Below are 19206 nucleotides of genomic sequence, written 5' to 3' on the forward strand. Positions count from 1 at the left end.
CTCACTGTCAACATTAACCCCCCAGTGTTTACCCCCTCACTGTCACCATTACCCCCCAGTGCTTACCCCCTCACTGTCACCATTATTCCCCCCAGTGTTTACCCCCTCACTGTCACCATTAACCCCCCAGTGTTTACCCCCTCACTGTCACCATTACCCCCCAATGCTTACCCCCTCACTGTCACCATTATTCCCCCCAGTGTTTACCCCCTCACTGTCACCATTAACCCCCTAGTGCTTACCCCCTCACTGTCACCATTACCCCCAGTGTTTAACCCCTCACTCTCTGTGCCCCAGTGTATCGAATAGAACACTTTCACAATGACATCATTGCTTTATCAGGACCCCCTTGCCTGTAGGTGGCCTTTTTAGTGCCGGTTTTTAAAATACCTAAAACAAACCGAAAAGACAAAACAAAAGTAACTCCTTGTCAAGGATTGAAGGGAGACAATGGATGGAATGTGCTCCAATGGTACCTTTAATTTCTGCATGTTCAAGGAAATGTTGACAATGTATATCTTGATAAATTAAAATTAATCTTTGTCCTTTGGCTCTATTGGAGTTAATAAAGTTTCAATAAATAACCCAGAATGTCCATGTTGTTCATCAGCACATTGCAGTTTGGTGAGTGCCTCATTGTTTTGGAGATTTGTAAGTAAATATCGCCTTTCTCTTCCAGGAGTCGCTCTGATTTGGAGATGCCGGTGTTGGACTGGGGTGTACAAAGTTAAAAATCACACAACACCAGATTATAAACCAACAGGTTTAATTGGAAGCACTAGCTTTCGGAGCGACGCTCCTTCATCAGGTGGTTGTGGAGGGCTCGATCCTTACACACAGAATTTATAGCAAATATTTACAGTGTGATGTAACTGAAATTATACATTGAAAAATTGATTGTTAAGCTTTTCAACTGTTAGAATACAGTGATAGTTTACACATGAAAGAAGTGAAACTATCACTGTATTCTAACAGATGAAAGGCTTAACAGACAATCAATTTTTCAATGTATAATTTCAGTTACATCACACTGTAACTTTTTGCTGTCAATTCTGTGTTAGGATTGAGCCCTCCACTACCACCTGATGAAGAGGAGTCGCTGGGGACGCCCGTTGACGTCATCTAACCGCGAGCCGCAGCTCAAGCCGCTCCGGCACAAACGCCGGTGACGTCTTTATCCTGCGACAGGTAATGGCGGCCCCCAGGCGCCGCTAGGCCTCGGGATGTTGGAGAGTCTGAGCCGGGGCTTGGAGCCGCCCGGCCTGATCCTGATCGCAGGTACCGTGCTCCGGGCCCACACTCACCTGCTGCCTGTTTGACCCATCCTCCAACTTTCTCTAATGACTGAACTGACCCCATTCACCCCCCTTTTACCCCGTTTATCCCCCGTTACCCCGTTTATCCCCGATACCCCATTTCCCCCAATACCCCATTTATCCCCCGTTACCCCGTTTATCCCCGATACCTCATTTATCCCCCGTTACCCCGTTTATCCCCCGTTACCTCGTTTATCCCCCTGTTACCCCGTTTATCCCCCCGTTACCCCGTTTATCCCCGATACCCCATTTATCCCCCGTTACCCCGTTTGCCCCATGACCCCGTTTATCCCCCGTTACCCCGTTTATCCCCCGTTACCCCATTTCCCCCGTTACCCCGTTTATCCCCCGTTACCCCCATTTCCCCCGTTACCCCGTTTATCCCCCGTTACCTCGTTTATCCCCCTGTTACCCCGTTTATCCCCCCGTTACCCCGTTTATCCCCGATACCCCATTTATCCCCCGTTACCCCGTTTGCCCCATGACCCCGTTTATCCCCCGTTACCCCGTTTATCCCCCGTTACCCCATTTCCCCCGTTACCCCATTTCCCCCATTACCCCGTTTGCCCCGTTACCCCGTTTATCCCCGATACCCAATTTCCCCCAATACCCCATTTATCCCCCCGTTACCCCGTTTATCCCCGATACCCCATTTATCCCCCGTTACCCCGTTTGCCCCATGACCCCGTTTATCCCCCTGTTACCCCGTTTATCCCCCTGTTACCCCGTTTATCCCCGATACCCCATTTCCCCCAATACCCCATTTATCCCCGTTACCCCGTTTGCCCCGTTACCCCGTTTATCCCCCGTTACCCCGTTTATCCCCTGTTACCCCGTTTATCCCCGATACCCCATTTCCCCCGTTACCCCGTTTATCCCCGATACCCCATTTCCCCCAATACCCCATTTATCCCCCGTTACCCTGTTAGCCCCCCCGTTACTCCATTTGTCCCCCCCTACCCCATTTGTCCCTATTTACCCCTTTTGTTCCCTATATGCTCCATACCATGTGTCTATTCTTCTGCCTTCTCTCTATTCCGCCCCCATCCCCTGTACTTGCTATTTCCCTGGTTGTTCCTGGTGCAGTGTTGCCCTGAGGAGCAGAGAAGGTTTGGGGAGGGGATGGAGGTCATTGAATGAAACAACTTAAAACTTAAAGGCGTAAATAAAAGCAAATTACTGCGGATGCTGGAATCTGAAACCAAAAGAGAAAATGCTGGAAAACCTCAGCAGGTCTGGCAGCATCTGTAAGGAGAGAAAAGAGCTGACGTTTTGAGTCTAACTGACTTTGACAAAGGGTCAGTTAGACTCGAAATGTCAGCTCTTTCCTCTCCTTGCAGATACTGCCAGACCTGCTGAGATTTTCCAGCATTTTCTCTTTTGGTAATCTGAAGGCGCTCTAGATTTGGAGATGCCGGTGCTGGACTCGGGTGTACAAAGTTAAACATCGCACAGCACCAGGTTGTAGTCCCAACAGGTTTGTTTGGAAACACTGGCTTTCAGAGCGTCGCTCCTTCATCAGGTGGTTGTGGAGTATAAGATCATAAGACACAGAATTTACGCCACAGTGTGATGTAACTGAAATTATATATTGAAAATGACCTGGATTGTTAAGGTGCTCTAAACATGAGCGATCTGGATCCAGTGGGAGGGAGGGGTTGATAACCTGGGGTGGGGGTGGGGGCGGGGGCGGGGGTGAAGAGTGTGAGGAACATGAACCCAAGGGAATCAGTAAAAGAATCTGAGAGTGAGACAGAAATTCTTTAATGCACTGAGTTGCTCTGATCCAACTGCCTGAAGGAGCGGTAGAAATAAATTCAATGGGAAGTTTCAAAAGGAAATCAGTAAAGAATTGCAGAGGGGGAGAAGGATATTTAAATAGATCCTTCCAAGAGCTACGAGCACACAATGAGTTGGATGTTGGTCTGTCGTCCTCCTGCTCTCCCACGGCCAGTGACACATGCTGGTGTGGAGATTGCCAGGGGGCACCCACTCCAATCAATCGAGGTTTTTATTCGCAGCGTTTGTAACCGCTTTTTCCTCCTGCTGCAGACAGCTTTGAGTGCGAGGGTAGGAGTTTGCTGAAGAGTTTTGTCACCAGCGCAGCTTTGCGGTGAGTATGTCTGCCCAGGATTGGGGGGTCGCTGAGTAGTGGAGGTTTTGATAGAGTAGGTAAGTTTTCCAGTGCTGGAAAAGTTGGTTAACCAGTGAGAGACAGTGAGATTTCAAATAGTTTTCAAAAGATCCAGAGATGTTGAGGATCTTTTGTTGTGATCGGGAAGGGGCTATCTGAAAGGGGTGATGGAAGCAGGTTCAGCTGGAACTTTCAAAAGGGGAACTTGCAAAATATTTTGTTTGTTCCTGGGACGTGGGTGTCACTGGCTGGGCCCAGCATTTACTGGCCATTCCTAGTTGCCCCCTTGAGAAGGTGGGGGGTGAGCTGCCTTCTTGACCCGCTGCAGTCCATGTGCTGGAGGGTAGACCCACAATGTCCCTGAGGGAGGGAATCCCAGGATTCTGACCCAGCCACACTGAGGGAACGGCGAGATATTTCCAAGTCGGGATGGTGAGGGGCGCGGAGGGCAACTTGCAGGGGGTGGGGTTCCCATGTATCTGATGCCCCTTGTCCTTTGAGATGGAAGTGGCCGCGGATTTGGAAGGTGTTGCCTGAGGAGGGGGGAAGGAGAGCTCTGCAGGATAATGGGGAAAGAGCAGAGCGGGAAGTGAGAGGAAATTGATTGACTTTTCAAAGGAGATTGTGCAGGCTAATCGGCCGAATGGCCTCTCTGATATTATCTGCTCAGTACGACACGTGATTGAAACCTTCCTTTGAATGCAGGGGTGAATGCGTCCACGTGTTTACCTTTGAGCTCTCGGACGTGGAGTTCAGCATTGGACTAGACGATGGAGTCAGGACAAGGTAAGCTACGCCTGGCAGGGGCACGGGGAAAGGATCCAGACTGACTTGTTGTGCTGGTGTGGGAAGAGGGTACATAGTGTGCACTGCTATAGTGAAAACAGTTGAGTTTCAGCTCAGCTGCGAATATAATCAGTTCCAAATTGTTTTCTCTAGAATTTAGAAGCTTCAGGGGTGATCTGATCAAGATAATAACAGGAAAAGACTGGGTAGATAAGTCATAACGATTTCCACTGGCTGGAGATTCGAGAATCAAGAGAGTCTAAAAATTATGGCCAGACCGTTCAGGATAGATGTTAGGAAACACTTTGATGCACAAAGGGTGGGAGAGGTTTGGAATGTGCTTCCACAAACAGCAGCGTATGCTGGATATGTTGTTAAATCTGACATTTTTTGTTAAACAAAGGGATGTGGGCCAAAAGGAGGTGGTTACAGTCAGGCAACAGATCGGCCATGATCCTGTTGAACGGTGGAGCAGGCTTGAGGGGCTGAATGGCCTACCACTGTTCCGATATTTGGAGCTGGTGGAACTGAGTGGGGTTTTGCGACTTAGACTTGGACGGGATGAGGAAGGGGGTTCAGCTGAAGGGATTTGAAACGGAGCTAAATTAGGAAGCGGCAGCTGGGGATTATTCCCTGGTCCAAGGGTGGACTGACACAGAGCCATCCAGCACGGAAACAGGCCCTGTGCCCCAACCAGCCCATGTGTCACAAACTCAACTGGTCCCACCTGCCTACCTCCTGGCCCATGTCCCTCCAAACCTCTCCTAGCCATGTGCCTGCCCAAATCTCTCTCTATTGTTGTAACTGTCCCCACATGCACCACTGCCTCTGGCAGTACATTCCACACACGCACCACCCTCTGTGAGAAAAAGTTGCCCTCTCGGGTCCCTTTCCAATCTCCCACCCCCCCCCCCCACCTTAAACCTTTGGGTTATAAAGTATATTTAAGGCTGAGAGAGGGAGATGTTAAGTCAAAAGGGGGATTGGGGAAAAGGACCTGGATTTAAGGATGATCGGGTCAGCCATCAAATGGTGGAACAGACTCGATGGGCAGATTGGCCTGTGCTGAGGGTTGGGTGAGGGTGCCTGGCACTGGGTTTAATGGAAGTTCCTCTCTGTCAGGCTGCAGTTTCACGATGGGTTCAGTGACCCCCTGGACTGGGAGCAGATGGGGATGCTCCCCATCAGGAACCTCAGTGGGCAGGAGCTGGTTGGCTGTGTAGGGGGGGTAGAGGCAGGCCCCTCCCAGCAGCCGTGCACCGTGGTGCTGGACTCGCTCAGCTCCCTGTTACAGCACAAACCCATCAGCCAACTCGCTCGGGACCTCCAGGATTTCCAGCAGCGAGCGGCCACAGCAGGTCAGTCACCTCGGGGGGTGGGGGGGAGTGACCCTGGCAGGGGGTGGGGTGGGGGAGTGACCCTGGCAGGGGGAGGTGGGGGGTGTAGGGGGGGAGTGACCCTGATGGTGGGGGGTGGGGGGGGGGGGGAGTGACCCTGGCAGTGTGGGGGTGGGGGGGTGGGGGTGGGGAGTGACCCTGGCAGTGTGGGGGTGGGGGATGGGAGGGAGTGACCCTGGCAGAGGGGGGTGTGGGGTGGGGTCACTGATCCTGGCAGAGGGGGTTGTGGGGGTGTGGGGTGGGGGGGGATGTGGGGGTGGGGGGTTGGCAGGTGTGATCTTGGCAGGGGGGATTGTAGGGGGGGGAGCGGGGAGTGACCATAGCAGAGGGGGGTGCGGGGGGGTGACCCTGGCAGAGGGGGTTGTGGGTGATGTTGGAGGAGGGAGAAGGTGACCCTGGGGGTGGGGCAGGGGTTCGGGTGTGTGTGTCAGTGACCCTGGGGTGGGACGGTCACCATGGGGAGGGGGGAGGGGGAGGGGGAGAGGTGTCGGTGACCCCATGGCGGGTGTGGGGTCAGATGGGATGGGTGAGATTGGTGACTCTGGTGAGGGGGGGGGGGCAGTGGGTGGTGGTGCGGGGAACGGTGATCCCAGGGAAGGGGTCAGGAGTGAGTTTGTGACCTGGGGCCGTCAATCAGGTACCTGTTGCCCACAGAGGTCACAATGTAATGACCTCAGTTATCACAGGTCGTGACCCCCCCAGCACAGGTCACAGATTGTGACCTCCCAGCTGTAGCCCCCCCCACCCCAGATGAACCATGAATGATGATGGGGAGAGTTGGGGCCTTTGAGGTCAGTGTGCCACACTTTGGCAGCTGTTGGTGACCCTTAGGGTGAAAGGGCAGTGCCCAGGTCAGTTGGCAGAGCGAGGGGGCACATTGTTGGAGGAGCAGGGCAGGTTGAATGATGGTGAATCTCTTCTGTGTCTCTGTCTGCCAGGGCTGACAGTCAGGAGGCTGCTGGCATTACTGCACACTGACCTCCACCCACCAGAGGTACCCCAGGTCCTGGGGGTGCAACTGGGCACTACCGTCATCACTGTGACTCCTTCCCCTGAGGGCAGCCGGCTGCCAGGGAGCTCCCTCCCCTCCAACATGGCCAGCATCGTGCAGAGACGGAAATCCGGGAAGGTCGTGCGGCAGGTCTGTCTTCCAAACCCCTCTATAACGCCCCCACCCCATCCCCCACTTCCCGTACCCTGCACTGGAGTCAGGAATGCTGCCAGGTGACTGTCCCCTCCTGACGGGGTGAGTCCAGAACCAAAAGGGGTACGCTCTTAAAATTCAGGAGCAGGTAGCGATGAGATTTTTGTTTTTGCATTCTCTCCCTCTGTCTGTCTATCTCTGTCCCCCCCCCCTCTCTTTTTCTCTCTCACTCTCTCTCTCTCTCTCTCTGTCTCTGTCTCTCTCTCTCTCGCTGTGTCCCTCTCGCTCTCTCTCGCTCTCTCTCTCTCTCTCTCTCTGTCTCTGTCTGTCTCTCTCTCTGTCCCCCTCTCTCACTCTGTCGCTCTTTCTCTCTCTCTCTCCCTCTCTGTGTCCCCCTCTCTCTCTTTGCCCCTCTCTCTCTCTCTGTGTCCCTCTCTCTCTCTCTCTCTCTCTCTCTCTCTGTCCTTCTCTCTCTCTCTCTCTATCTCTCTCTCTCTCTGTGTCCCCCTCTCTCTTTGCCTCTCTCTCTCTCTGTCCCCCTCTCTCACTCTGTCGCTCTTTCTCTCTCTCTCTCCCTCTCTGTGTCCCCCTCTCTCTCTTTGCCCCTCTCTCTCTCTGTGTGTCCCTCTCTCTCTCTCTCTCTCTCTCTCTGTCCTTCTCTCTCTCTCTCTCTATCTCTCTCTCTCTCTGTGTCCCCCTCTCTCTTTGCCTCTCTCTCTCTCTGTGTCTCTCTCTCTCTCTCTCTCTCTCTCTCTCTCTCTCTCTCTCTCTCTCTCTCTCTGTCTCTCTCTCTCTCTCTCTCTCTCATAAGTGTTTTGTTGGTCTGCTGCAGGGGCTGGTGGATGCTTTCTTCTGGAATTCATTCAGGGGAGATGGGCAACATTGGCTGTGCCCAATATTCCCTGACCCTGAATGAGGTAGCGGTGAGCTGACCTCTGGCCGTTCGGGGAGGTGGTTGAATGAGCTAATGGGGTCCTTGCTGGGAAATGGGATGGAGAGTGGCTGAGTGGATGGGGAGTGTGGAATCTCTGAGTCAGACCTGCCTTCTCAAACATTAGAACCAGCTCAGTGTCCTCCAGCTGCTTCTGGCTCCAGCGTCATCGGACTGGAGGGGTTTGTGGGAGACATTGAGAAAACTAATTCTTTCCTGGGAATGGGTTGGAGTGTGAGGGATAGTTGAGGATTGGTGATCCTCTCCTCCGGGAGCCAAGAAAGTAGAATTCAGGAATCCCAGACCGGGAATGGGGAGGCAGGGCTGCAGTTCCAGTCTAACTCGGTTTATCTCCATCCTCCAGGAGGAATACTTCACCATTGAGATAGGATTCCGTCTGATATCCTCAGTGGAGCCCCTGCTGGGGAAGCAGGGTGTAGCAGGGAGTGATAGTGTGTCGGTGAGTCCTCTCTCGCTCTCTCTCTCTCTCTCTCTCTCTCGCGCTGTCTCTGTCTTGTGCTCTCTGTCTCCTCCTCTTCTCTCTCCTCCCCCCCCCGCCCCACCTTACCCACTGTCCCTGGGAAAAGGCCATAACACACAGGAGCAGAAGTTAGGCCATTCAGCCCATCGAGCCTGCTCTGCCATTGAATCTTTGCTGATAAGTTTCCCAACCTCATTCTCCCGGTTTCTCCACATAGCCCTTAATCCCTTTGATACTCAAGACCCTATCTACCTCCATCTTGAATATCCTCAGTGACCAGGCCTCGACAGTCAATCCCATCGATTCCCCGCTCTCCGGCTGAAGACGTTTCTTCTTCTCTCTGTTCTAAAAGGTCTTCCCTTTACCCTAAGGCTGTGTCCTCGGGTCCGAGTCTCTCCTACCGATGGAAACATCGTCCCAACATCCTCTCAGCCCAGGCCAGTCAGTATTCTGTATTACTTTAGATTAGATTAGATTCCCTACAGTGTGGAAACAGACCCTTCGGCCCAACCAGTCCACACCAACCCTCCGAAGAGTAACCCACCCAGACCCATTCCCCTCTAACTAATGCAGCTAATTTAGCCTGGCCAATTCACCCTAACCTGCATATCTTTGGATGGGGGGTGGAAACCAGAGCACCCGAAGGGAACCCACGCAGATACTGGGAGACAGTCACCTAAGGGTGGGATTGAACCTGGGTCCCTGGTGCCGTGAGGCAGCAGTGCTAACCACTGAGCCACTACGTATGTTTCAATTAGATCCCTCCCTCATCCTTCTAAACTCCAGTGAGAATAGTCCCAGAGTCCTCAAACGTTCCTCATATGTTAAGCTTTTCATTCCTGGGACCAGACTCAGGAACCTCCTCTGAACACTCTCCAGGGCCAGTACATCCTTCTTGAGATATGGGGCCTAAAACTGCTCACAATACTCCAAATGTGGCCTGACCAGAGCCTTCTACAGCCTCAGGTGTACATCCCTTAGTCCTCTCGAGATGAATAACAACATTGTATTTGCCTTCCTAACTACCAACTCAACCTGCACATTTACCTCAAGAGAAACATGGAATAGAACTCCCGAGTCTCTTTGCACTTCAGATTTCTGAATTTTCTCCCCATTTCGAAAACAGTCCATACCTCGATTCTTCCTACCAAAGCTCATGAACCCACATTTTCCCACATTGTAATCCATCTGCCACTTCTTTGCCCACTCTCCTAACCTGTCCAAATCCTCCTGCAGCCTCCCTGCCTCCTCAATGCTACTTGTCCCTCTACCTATCTTTGTATCATCCACTAACTTAGCGAGAATGTCCTCAATTCCTTCATCTAGATTGTTATAAAGTATAACGATAAAAGTTGTGGTCCCAACACTGAGCCTTGCGGAAAACCACTCCTCACCGGCTGCCATCCTGAGAAGGAACCTTTTTCTCCTCACTCTGTGCTTTCTATCAGACAGCCAGGCTTCTATTCATGCTAGCACCTTGCCTGAAAAACCATGGGGCCCTTATCCTACTCAGCAGCCTCTTGTGCAGCACCTTGTCAAAGGCCTTCCTGAAGTCCAGATAGATAACATCCATTGGCTCTCCTTGGTCTAACCTGCTCATTGCCACCTCAAAGAATTCTAGCAGATTTGTCAGGCATGACCTCCCCTTGATGAAACCATGCTGAGTTTGCCCTGTTTTACCATGTATTCAGAAATCTCATCCTTCACAATGGCTTCCAGGGTCCTCCCCACGACCGAGATTAGGCTAATTCGCCGATAATTTTCCATCTTTTACTTTACTCTCTTCTTAAACCATGGGTTATGTTAGTGATTTCCAGTCCTCTGAGACCCTCCCTGATTGTAGCGATTCCTGAAAGATCACCACCAATGCCTTCACTATCTCTTCAGCTACCTCCCTTCAAACTCTGGGGTGCAGTCCATCTGGTCCAGGAGATTTATCCATCTTCAGGCCATTCAGTCTTTCTAGCACCTTCTCCTTGGTGATGGCCACCATACTCAGTTCTGCCCCTACACTCTCTTGAAGTTTTAGGATATTAGTCATGTTTTCCACCGTGAAAGCTGACGCAAAGTAATTATTCAGTTCCTCAGCCATTTCTTTATTCCCCACTACTATCTCTCCGGTGTCATTTTCCAGCGGCCTGTCTTTTGCCCTTTATATATTGAAAGAAATTGTTACAGTCTTCCTTTATATTACTGGCTAGCTTACCCTCATATTTAATCTCCTCCCCCCTTATTTCTTTTTTTTGTTGCCCTCTGTTAGTCTTTGTAAACTTCCAAATCCTTTGGTTTCCCACTGCCCTTCACTACATTATATGCTCTCTCTTTTGCTTTTATGCTGTCCCTGACTTCCCTAGTCAGCCACGCTTGCCTCATCCTCCCTGGGCCATGCTTCTTTTGCCTTGGGGTGAATCTCTGTTGTGTCTCCTGAATTACTCCCAGAAACCCCTGCCATTGCTGTTCCACTGTCTTTCCTGCTAAGCTCCTCTCCCAATATGTTCTACCCTCGTGCCTCTGTAGTTGTCTTTATTCAGCTGTAATACCACGACCTCTGATTCTATCTTCTCTCTCACAAATTGCAGAGTAAATTTGACCATGTTATGATCACTGCTTTCTAAGGGTTCCTTCACCTTAAGGTCCCTTATTAACTCTGCCTCATTGCACAACATTAAAGCCAGTGTTGGCCTGTTCCCGAGTGGGCTCCACCACAAGCTGCTCCAAAAAGCCATCTCGTAGACATTTCACAAATTCCTTTTCTCACAATCCCCTACCAACCTGAATGTTGAAATCCCCTGTGATCACTGTAACTTTGCCTTTCCTTCACACCTTTTCTATCTCCTGGTGTATCTTGCGTCCCAGCTCCTGACTACTCTATGGAGGCCTGTACATAACTCCAACTATGGCTTTTGTTTGAACCTTTGCGGTTCCTCGTTTCTACCCGCACAGATTCTCCACCCGGATTTCCCCGTCGTAGTGTCTGCAACTCTCCCTCCCACTGCAGCTGTGTAAACACAACTGCCCATGAGGTGCCCCTCCTTCCACAGTCTGCTCAGTTTCAAGTGGGAGTTTTATCTCGTTTTGGTCTTGGTTCACGATAAAGAACATGAAAAAGGCATGCAGTCCGTGCTGTGCTGTCATCTGTTTGTTTTCCCTCTGCTCTTGAAGATTCACCTTGATCTTCCCGCCCCTCCAGGTACAGCCTGACCCTGCGGCACACTTGCCATTTAACCTGCGGCTGACCGAGCAGGAACGTGAGGCACGGGAACAGGTGCCTCTGCCCTATCACTTCAGCACCGAGAAGTAAGTCACAACGCAGCTTTCGGCAGTAGGCCGTTCAGCCCCTCTCCTCCAGCCTGTCACACAGGAACAAGAGGCCATTCAGTGCCCCTCTGGCATCCTGTCACATGGGATTAGGAGGCCATTCAGTCCCTCTCCTCCAGCCTGTTACACAGTAACAGGAGGAGACCATTCAACGCTCTTCCCCACCACCCCTCCCCTCCTCCAGTCCGTTACACAAGAACAGGAGGCCACTCAATGTCCCTCTGGCAGCCTGTCACACAGGAGCAGGAGAAGGCCGTTCAGCCCCTCAAACCTGCTCCAGCATTCGCTGAGGTCACAACTGACCTGCCGCTGAACTCCAGCTTTTCCCAGTATCCCTGTGAATGAGAAAGATGGAGTGATTTTGGATCGGTCACGGTTTGGTAATGGGGAGCTCTGAACCCCTCCCACCGTGCGGTGGGATCCAGCTCTGGGTTTTTGAGCCCACTCCCACCCTGGTCCGGGATTCCCCAGCCAGTGGGAACGGGTTCCCCCTATAAGTCTGGATTAGTGGTGCTGGAAGAGCACAGCAGTTCAGGCAGCATCCAAGTAGCTTCGAAATCGACGTTTCGGGCAAAAGCCCTTCATCAGGAATAAAGGCAGTGAGCCTGAAGCGTGGAGTGATAAGCTTTACCTCCCCCTATAAGTCTGATTGGCTCATTTAAAAAGGTGGGAAAATCCAGGCAGGATTCCCACTCTCACGCATGTGGTTCCTCAGAGCAGCAGCCAGGCTGTCTGCTAGCCCCATCTGGAAGGGCTGAGTGGCTGCATTCCCCTGACCCCGTTTTCCCTTGGAGTTTTAGCAGTGGGGATGGGGTATGCACCTCCCCATTCCCCATTTCTCAGTTGCTTGTTGTTTGCACCTCCCACAGAAAGATGTTGCTGTTACATGGAGGATCCGGAGACGCGAGGATTTATTACCAGCCAGATGAATCAGATGATGTGGATGAGGAGGATCCTGACGATGATCTGGATTTCTAGCAGAGGGGCCGCATGAGCGGGAGGTCACAGACCCACACACACTGCCGTGTCCCCAAGACTCTGGCTGGGGTGCACTCTCTCTCTCTCTCTCTCTCTCTCTCTCTCTCTCTCACACACTCTCACACACACACACACACACACACACACACACACACACACACACACACACACACTCTGACTCTCATTGGGGTACAGTCCCACACACGCGCACACTGACTCTGACTCTCACTGGGATACAGTCGCGCGCACACACACAGACTCTCATTGGGGTACAGTCTCACAAACACACATGCACACACACACACTGACTCTCACTGAGGTACAGTTCCCCCCCCCCCCACACACACACTGACTTTCACTGGGGTACAGTCCCCCCGACACACACTGACTCTCACTGGGGTACAGTCCCACACACACCCACTGACTCTCACTGGGGTACAGTCCCACACACACACTGACTCTCACTGGGGTACAGTCCCACACACGCACACATACACACACAGATTCTCACTGGGGTACAGTCCCCCCGACACACACACACACACACACACACACACACACACACACACACACACACACTGACTCTCACTGGGGTACAGTCCCACACACACCCACTGACTCTCACTGGGGTACAGTCCCACACACACCCACCCACACACACACACAGATTCTCACTGGGGGACAGTCCCCCCCCCCCCCCCCCCCCCCCACCCACTGACTCTCACTGGGGTACAGTCCCACACACTGACTCTCACTGGGGTAGAGTCCCACACACATACCCACTGACTCTCACTGGGGTACAGTCCCACACACACACTGACTCTCACTGGGGGACAGTCCCCCCCACACCCACTGACTCTCACTGGGGTACAGTACCACACTTGGTTTGCTGCTTTGCCTGATGAACTGCACCGTGCCCCTGTTGGTGAAGGTGCACTCTGTCACGGAGTTATCCACTCACAGCTGCGATTGTGTTGCCTGTGCCGTATGGCCCTCTCGCTGTGGCTAAAGGTTTTGGCTTGTGCCAATCGGCAGGACTCTGGATCTGGAGCTCTCTGCCTCTGAGCAAGACCACTTCCTTGTCTCGTCCCACTTGCAGGGATGCCCATTGAAGTCTGAGGGTTGCCAGCTGACAGTGAGACTGTGTGCCAGCTGGGCACTGAACAGGGCACACCGCTGTGTGGTAACTCACTGTCGGGGGGGGGGGGGGGAGGAAGCTTCCCGGTTGTGCCTGGAACATCGGGAGCCGCATCAGCATCTCGCACCCTGTGTTCTGTCGGGGATTGCTGTCGCTGGCCTTTGCCTCATTAAAGTTTGCGGGATCGGACTTTGCCGTTTGTCGTGTGGGTTTGATCTTGCCTCACACTCACCGTTTCCTCGGCTTGGCTGTCCGAGGATTGGAGGAGCAGGCCTGAAGGGTGGAAGAGCAGAGCCCAACTCGCTGTTGCTCCCGCAGTTTGCAGGAGGATCTGATGGGACTGTGATGCCCCCTGTTGTTCAGCATGGAGGGATTGGGGGCCATGCAACCAAAGGCCAAGCTGGGGGTCACGACCTGTGGTTTTTGACCTGTTCTGTTTTGTATTCCCCACACCCCCCCCCACTTCCTGCCCGAGGAGACCTTTACAGTGCAGTTTCGTAGTTCCTTGAAGCTGGAGACAGGGTTTAGTATGCTTGCTTTTATTGGTCAGTGTGTTGAGTACAGGAGTTGGGAGGGTCATGTTGCGGCTGTACAGGACATTGGTTAGGCCACTGTTGGAATATTGCGTGCAATTCTGGTCTCCTTCCTATCGGAAAGATGTTGTGAAACTTGAAAGGGTTCAGAAAAGATTTACAAGGATGCTGCCAGGGTTGGAGGATCTGAGCTACAGGGAGAGGCTGAACAGGCTGGGGCTGCTTTCCCTGGAGCGTCGGAGGCTGAGGGGTGACCTTATTGAGGTTTATAAAATTATGAGGGGCATGGATAGGGTAAATAGGCAAAGTCTTTTCCCTGGGGTGCAGGGGAGTCCAGAACTAGAGGGCATAGGTTTAGGGTGAGAGGGGAAAGAGACCTAAAGGGCAACGTTTTCACACAGAGGGTGGCACGCGTGTGGAATGAGCTGCCAGAGGATGTGGTGGAGGCTGGTACAATCATAGCATTTAGAACATAGAACATACAGCGCAGGACAGGCCCTTCGGCCCTCGATATTCCGCTGACCTGTGAACTATTCTCAGCTCGTCTCCCTACACTATCCCATCATCATCCACGTGCTTATCTAAGGATTGTTTAAATCTCCCTAATGTGGCTGAGTTGACTACATTAGCAGGTAAGGCATTCCACACCCTTACCACTCTGCATAAAGAACCTGCCTCTGACATTTGTCTCAAATCTATCGCCCCTCAATTTGTAGCTATGCCCCCTCGTACAAGCTGATGTCATCATCCTAGTGAAAAGACTTTCACTATCTACCATAGCTAATCCTCTGATCATCTTGTATGCCTCTACCAAATCCCCCCTTGGCTGCCGCCTTTCCAATGAGAACAGACCCAAGTCTCTCAGCCTTTCCTCATAAGAGCTTCCCTCCAGACCAGGCAACATCCGGGTAAATCTCCTCTGCACCTTTCCAATGCTTCTACATCCATCCTGAAATATGGCAACCAGAACTGTACACAACATTTAAAAGGCATCTGGATGGATATATGAATAGGAAGGCTTTAGAGGGATATGGACCAAGTGCTGGCAAATGGGACTAGGTTAATTTAGGATATCTGGTTGATGTGGACGGTTTGGATCAAAGGGCCTGTTTTCATACTGTACAGCTGTAGGGAGGGAACGTTCTGTCTCACATGTCCTTGTAAATGAATATTGTTATTTAAATAGTTATTAAGGAGCGGTTATGTTTTAATATTCATTACCACCAAGAAACAATCATTTGTTAATTCTCACTGTCTTGACAGATGTTTTTAGTTACTCTGCTCAGGGATGTTTGTGCGTGGTCGCCATAGTCCTTTTGTTTTACATTATTTCCGTATTATTGATTTAGTTGTAAATTCTCTGTATTGGCTAATATTTTCATTACTAATAATCCATCATTAATAGAGTTAATGACGGAGTGCCCACGCTTTATGGCATAGAAGGAGGCCATGTTTGAATTAAATATTTGTGCTGGGTTAGTGAAAATAAATTGATTTATAAAAAGCTGCGAATGAACAAATGATTGCTGGGGTTCCCGAGGTCTCAACATTTGTACGAGTGAGTGAGGTGACAGGCAGGGTGTGTTTGTGTTAATTTTAAACATCAGACATGCCACTGATTCATGATCTAGAATCCTAGTATCCCAACAGCATGGAAGCAGGCCACTTGACCCATCAAGTTGGCACTATCCCTCCGAAGAGCATCCCACCCAGACCTACCCCTATCCCTGTATATGTCATGGCCAATCCACCCTAACCTACACATCCCTGGACACTATGGGACAACTTCCCATGGCCAATCCACCCTAACCTGCACATCTCTGGGCACTATGGGACAATTTCCCATGGCCAATCCACCCTAACCTACACATCCCTGGGCACTATGGGACAACTTCCCATGGCCAATCCACCCTAACCTGCACATCCCTGGACACTATGGGACAATTTACCACGGCCAATCCCACCCTAACCTGCACATCCCTCGGCACTATGGGACAATTTCCCATGGCCAATCCACCCTAACCTGTACATCCCTGGACACTATGGGACAATTTCCCATGCCAATCCACCCTAACCTGCACATCCCTGGGCACTATGGGACAATTTCCCATGGCCAATCCACCCTAACCTGTACATCCCTGGACACTATGGGACAATTTCCCATGCCAATCCACCCTAACCTGCACATCCCTGGGCACTATGGGACAATTTCCCATGGCCAATCCACCCTAACCTGTACATCCCTGGACACTATGGGACAATTTCCCATGGCCAATCCACCCTAACCTGCATATCCCTGGACACTATGGGTCAATTTCCCATGGTCAATCCACCCTAACCTACACATCCCTGGACACTATGGGATAACTTAGCATGACCAATCCGCCCTAACCTACACATCCTTGGACACTATAGGACAGTTTCCCATGGCCAATCCACCCTAACCTGCACATCCCTGGACACTATGGGATAATTTAGCATGACCAATTCACCCTAACCTGCATGTCTTTGGACTCTGGGAAGAAAGTGCAAACTCCACAGAGCCAGTTACATGAGGGTGGGGATTGAAGACGGGTCTCTGGTGCTGGGAGCAGTGGGCTCCGACTTGTGCACAGTTTGATCCCATCCACAACCTGTAACAGCTGAAGGGTAAAGGTCATGGTAAAATTGCCCTTGTCTCATAAGGTCACGTGAAAGAGAGAGCTGGGGGTCCCCATGCCTCAGGCAAGGGGTGCACTCAAAATGGAGTGTGTTTCCTGGTAACCTCGTGTCAAGGCATTGTTTGGCTGGTGGTGAGAAGGGCACTGCCCGTCGGATCCTACATGCACAGCAGCAACTGCGCCTGGAGGACCATCAACCCGGTGAAAGATGCTCTTCAATCTGGCCGAAGCCTGTTAATCTTCCAGAGTAAGGAGTTGACCCCAACGGAGTGTTGCAGACTGGCACATTCCGAGTTCCAGGACTCCAGGCTGAGGAACGTACTAGAGCCTGGGGTAGCTGCTGCCAAGGCACAGTGGGATAGTTATGATGGGCAGATTGTCACTTACTGGAGATGGTCATTTCCTGGCATTTGTGTGGCATGAATGATACTTGCTGAGTGTCAGCCGAAGCCTGGATATTGACCAGATCTTATTGTATTTGAATATGGACTGCTTCAGTATCTGGGGAGTGGCGATTGGTGATGAACATTGTGCAATCATGAGTGAATATGACTCCAACCAGTGGAGAGTTTTCCTCGATACCCATTGACGCCAGTTTTGCTAGGGTTCCTTGATGCCCCCCTCGGTCGAACATGGCCTTGATGACACACTCCCCTCCTCTCGAATTCAGCTTTTTTGTCATATGAACCTGTCACAAAGTTAGTCCCTTTTTTCTCAAAAAGCTGTTCCTTGGCTCAAGGATCTGTCTTTGATTTTTTTCAGAGGGGTAATAAACCAGGCCGGGCTCAGATCAGTCTGGTTTGGTACAGAGATTAGATTAGATTACTTACAGTGTGGAAACAGGCCCTTTGGCCCAGCGAGTCCACCCCGACCCTCCGAAAAGCAACCCACCCAGACCCATTCCCCTACATGTACCCCTTCACCTAACACTACGGGCAAGTTAGCATGGCCAATTCACCTAACCTGCACATCTTTGGACTGTGGGAGGAAACTGGAGCACCCGGAGGACATGGGGAGAATGTGCAGACTCCACACAGACAGTTGCCCGAGGCGGGAATTGAACCTGGGTCCCTGGCGCTGTGAGGCAGCAGTGCTAACCGCTGTGCTGCCCCTTGAAAAGGATGTTGAGAGGCTTTTTGTTTATAAGTAAACAGATGAGACTTCAGGCCAAAGTGGTCATGATTTAGAAGTGACCTCTCTCATGAAAGGGGAGTGGTCAGCTCTCTAGCTGAGCAGTTTAGTTCAGTCCTGAACTGGTGAGAAGTTCAGCAGGGAGCTGTGTGAAAACTCTTTTTCTGCTCTTCAACTTCAACCTGTAAGCATGTGTTCCATTTATCCTGGGTTGTAAACGGAGTCGCTTATGGAGACTGTTGTATATATTCGGAACAGCATAATTAAGTCTAGTTGGATAGGAGGGGTTCGTTATTCTGTTCTTTGTGTTTCATTGTGTAATTTTATGAATAAACTTTAGTCTGTTTTAAAATCTAGCAGTCAACCTCACTATCTTACTCTGGGTATCTTTCACTGTACACTTACCAAAACAAATTGCAAAGCTATGGTCTCAGCTGCCTACTTAAGAATGTTTTGAGTGGTCTAGTCCATGACAAACCAAGGCTGGAATGAGCTCAGGAGCTGTGTGGCTCTTGCAGAACCAACACTGGGCATCAATGAACAGGTTATTGCTGAGCAGACAGTGAAGGTGCAACTGACATTGATCATTCAGAACCTGATTATTATTGATCACTTGGCTAATTTGATGATCTTGAGCCATTAGATATCGGAGCAATATTAGGCCATTCAGCCCATCGAGTCTTCTGTGATTTGTATGGTTCTTGAATCCATTCTCCAGCTTTCTCGCAGCAATGCCACGGATTTAAATAGTACATTTCAATGGGGCTCTGAGTGGGCGGGGCAAACAGGGAATGGGTCCACGAGGGGGCGGGGCAACCAGGGAGTGGCGGCCACGAGGGGCGGGGCAACACAGACTGGGGTCCACGAGGGGGCGGGGCAACCATGGAATGGGGCCACTAGGGGGGCGGGGCAAACAGGGAATGGGGCCACGAGGGGCGGGGCAACCAGGGACTGGGGGCCACGAGGGGGCGGGACAACCATGGAATGGGGCCACGAGGGGGAGGGGTAAACACGCAATGGGTCCACGCTCAGTGGGAGGGGTGGAGCTCTGTGTGACGTCGTGGAGCTCAGTGGGAGGGGGTGGAGCTCAGTGGGAGGGGTGGAGCTCAGTGTGACGTCGTGGAGCTCAGTGGGAGGGGGTGGAGCTCAGTGGGAGGGGTGGAGCTCAGTGTGACGTCGTGGAGCTCAGTGGGAGGGGGTGGAGCTCAGTGTGACGTCGTGGAGCTCAGGGTGATGGGGTGGAGCTCAGTGGGAGGGGG

General features: G+C 51.6%; 1 protein-coding gene across 1 annotated transcript; it reads left to right on the forward strand.

Moving 5' to 3' along the window:
• The first annotated feature begins 1131 nt into the window (after positions 1 to 1131).
• On the forward strand, positions 1132 to 18299 carry elp5 (elongator acetyltransferase complex subunit 5). Its single transcript, XM_072591660.1, has 8 exons — positions 1132 to 1278; positions 3369 to 3429; positions 4156 to 4236; positions 5359 to 5594; positions 6572 to 6774; positions 8073 to 8168; positions 11380 to 11486; positions 12377 to 18299. The coding sequence occupies exons 1-8, from the start codon at positions 1224 to 1226 to the stop codon at positions 12483 to 12485; spliced, it is 948 nt and encodes a 315-aa protein (XP_072447761.1). The 5' UTR covers positions 1132 to 1223; the 3' UTR covers positions 12486 to 18299.
• The last annotated feature ends 907 nt before the right edge of the window (positions 18300 to 19206 follow it).

The sequence above is a fragment of the Chiloscyllium punctatum genome, chromosome 21, assembly GCF_047496795.1.
Source record: "Chiloscyllium punctatum isolate Juve2018m chromosome 21, sChiPun1.3, whole genome shotgun sequence".
NCBI lineage: Eukaryota > Metazoa > Chordata > Chondrichthyes > Orectolobiformes > Hemiscylliidae > Chiloscyllium > Chiloscyllium punctatum.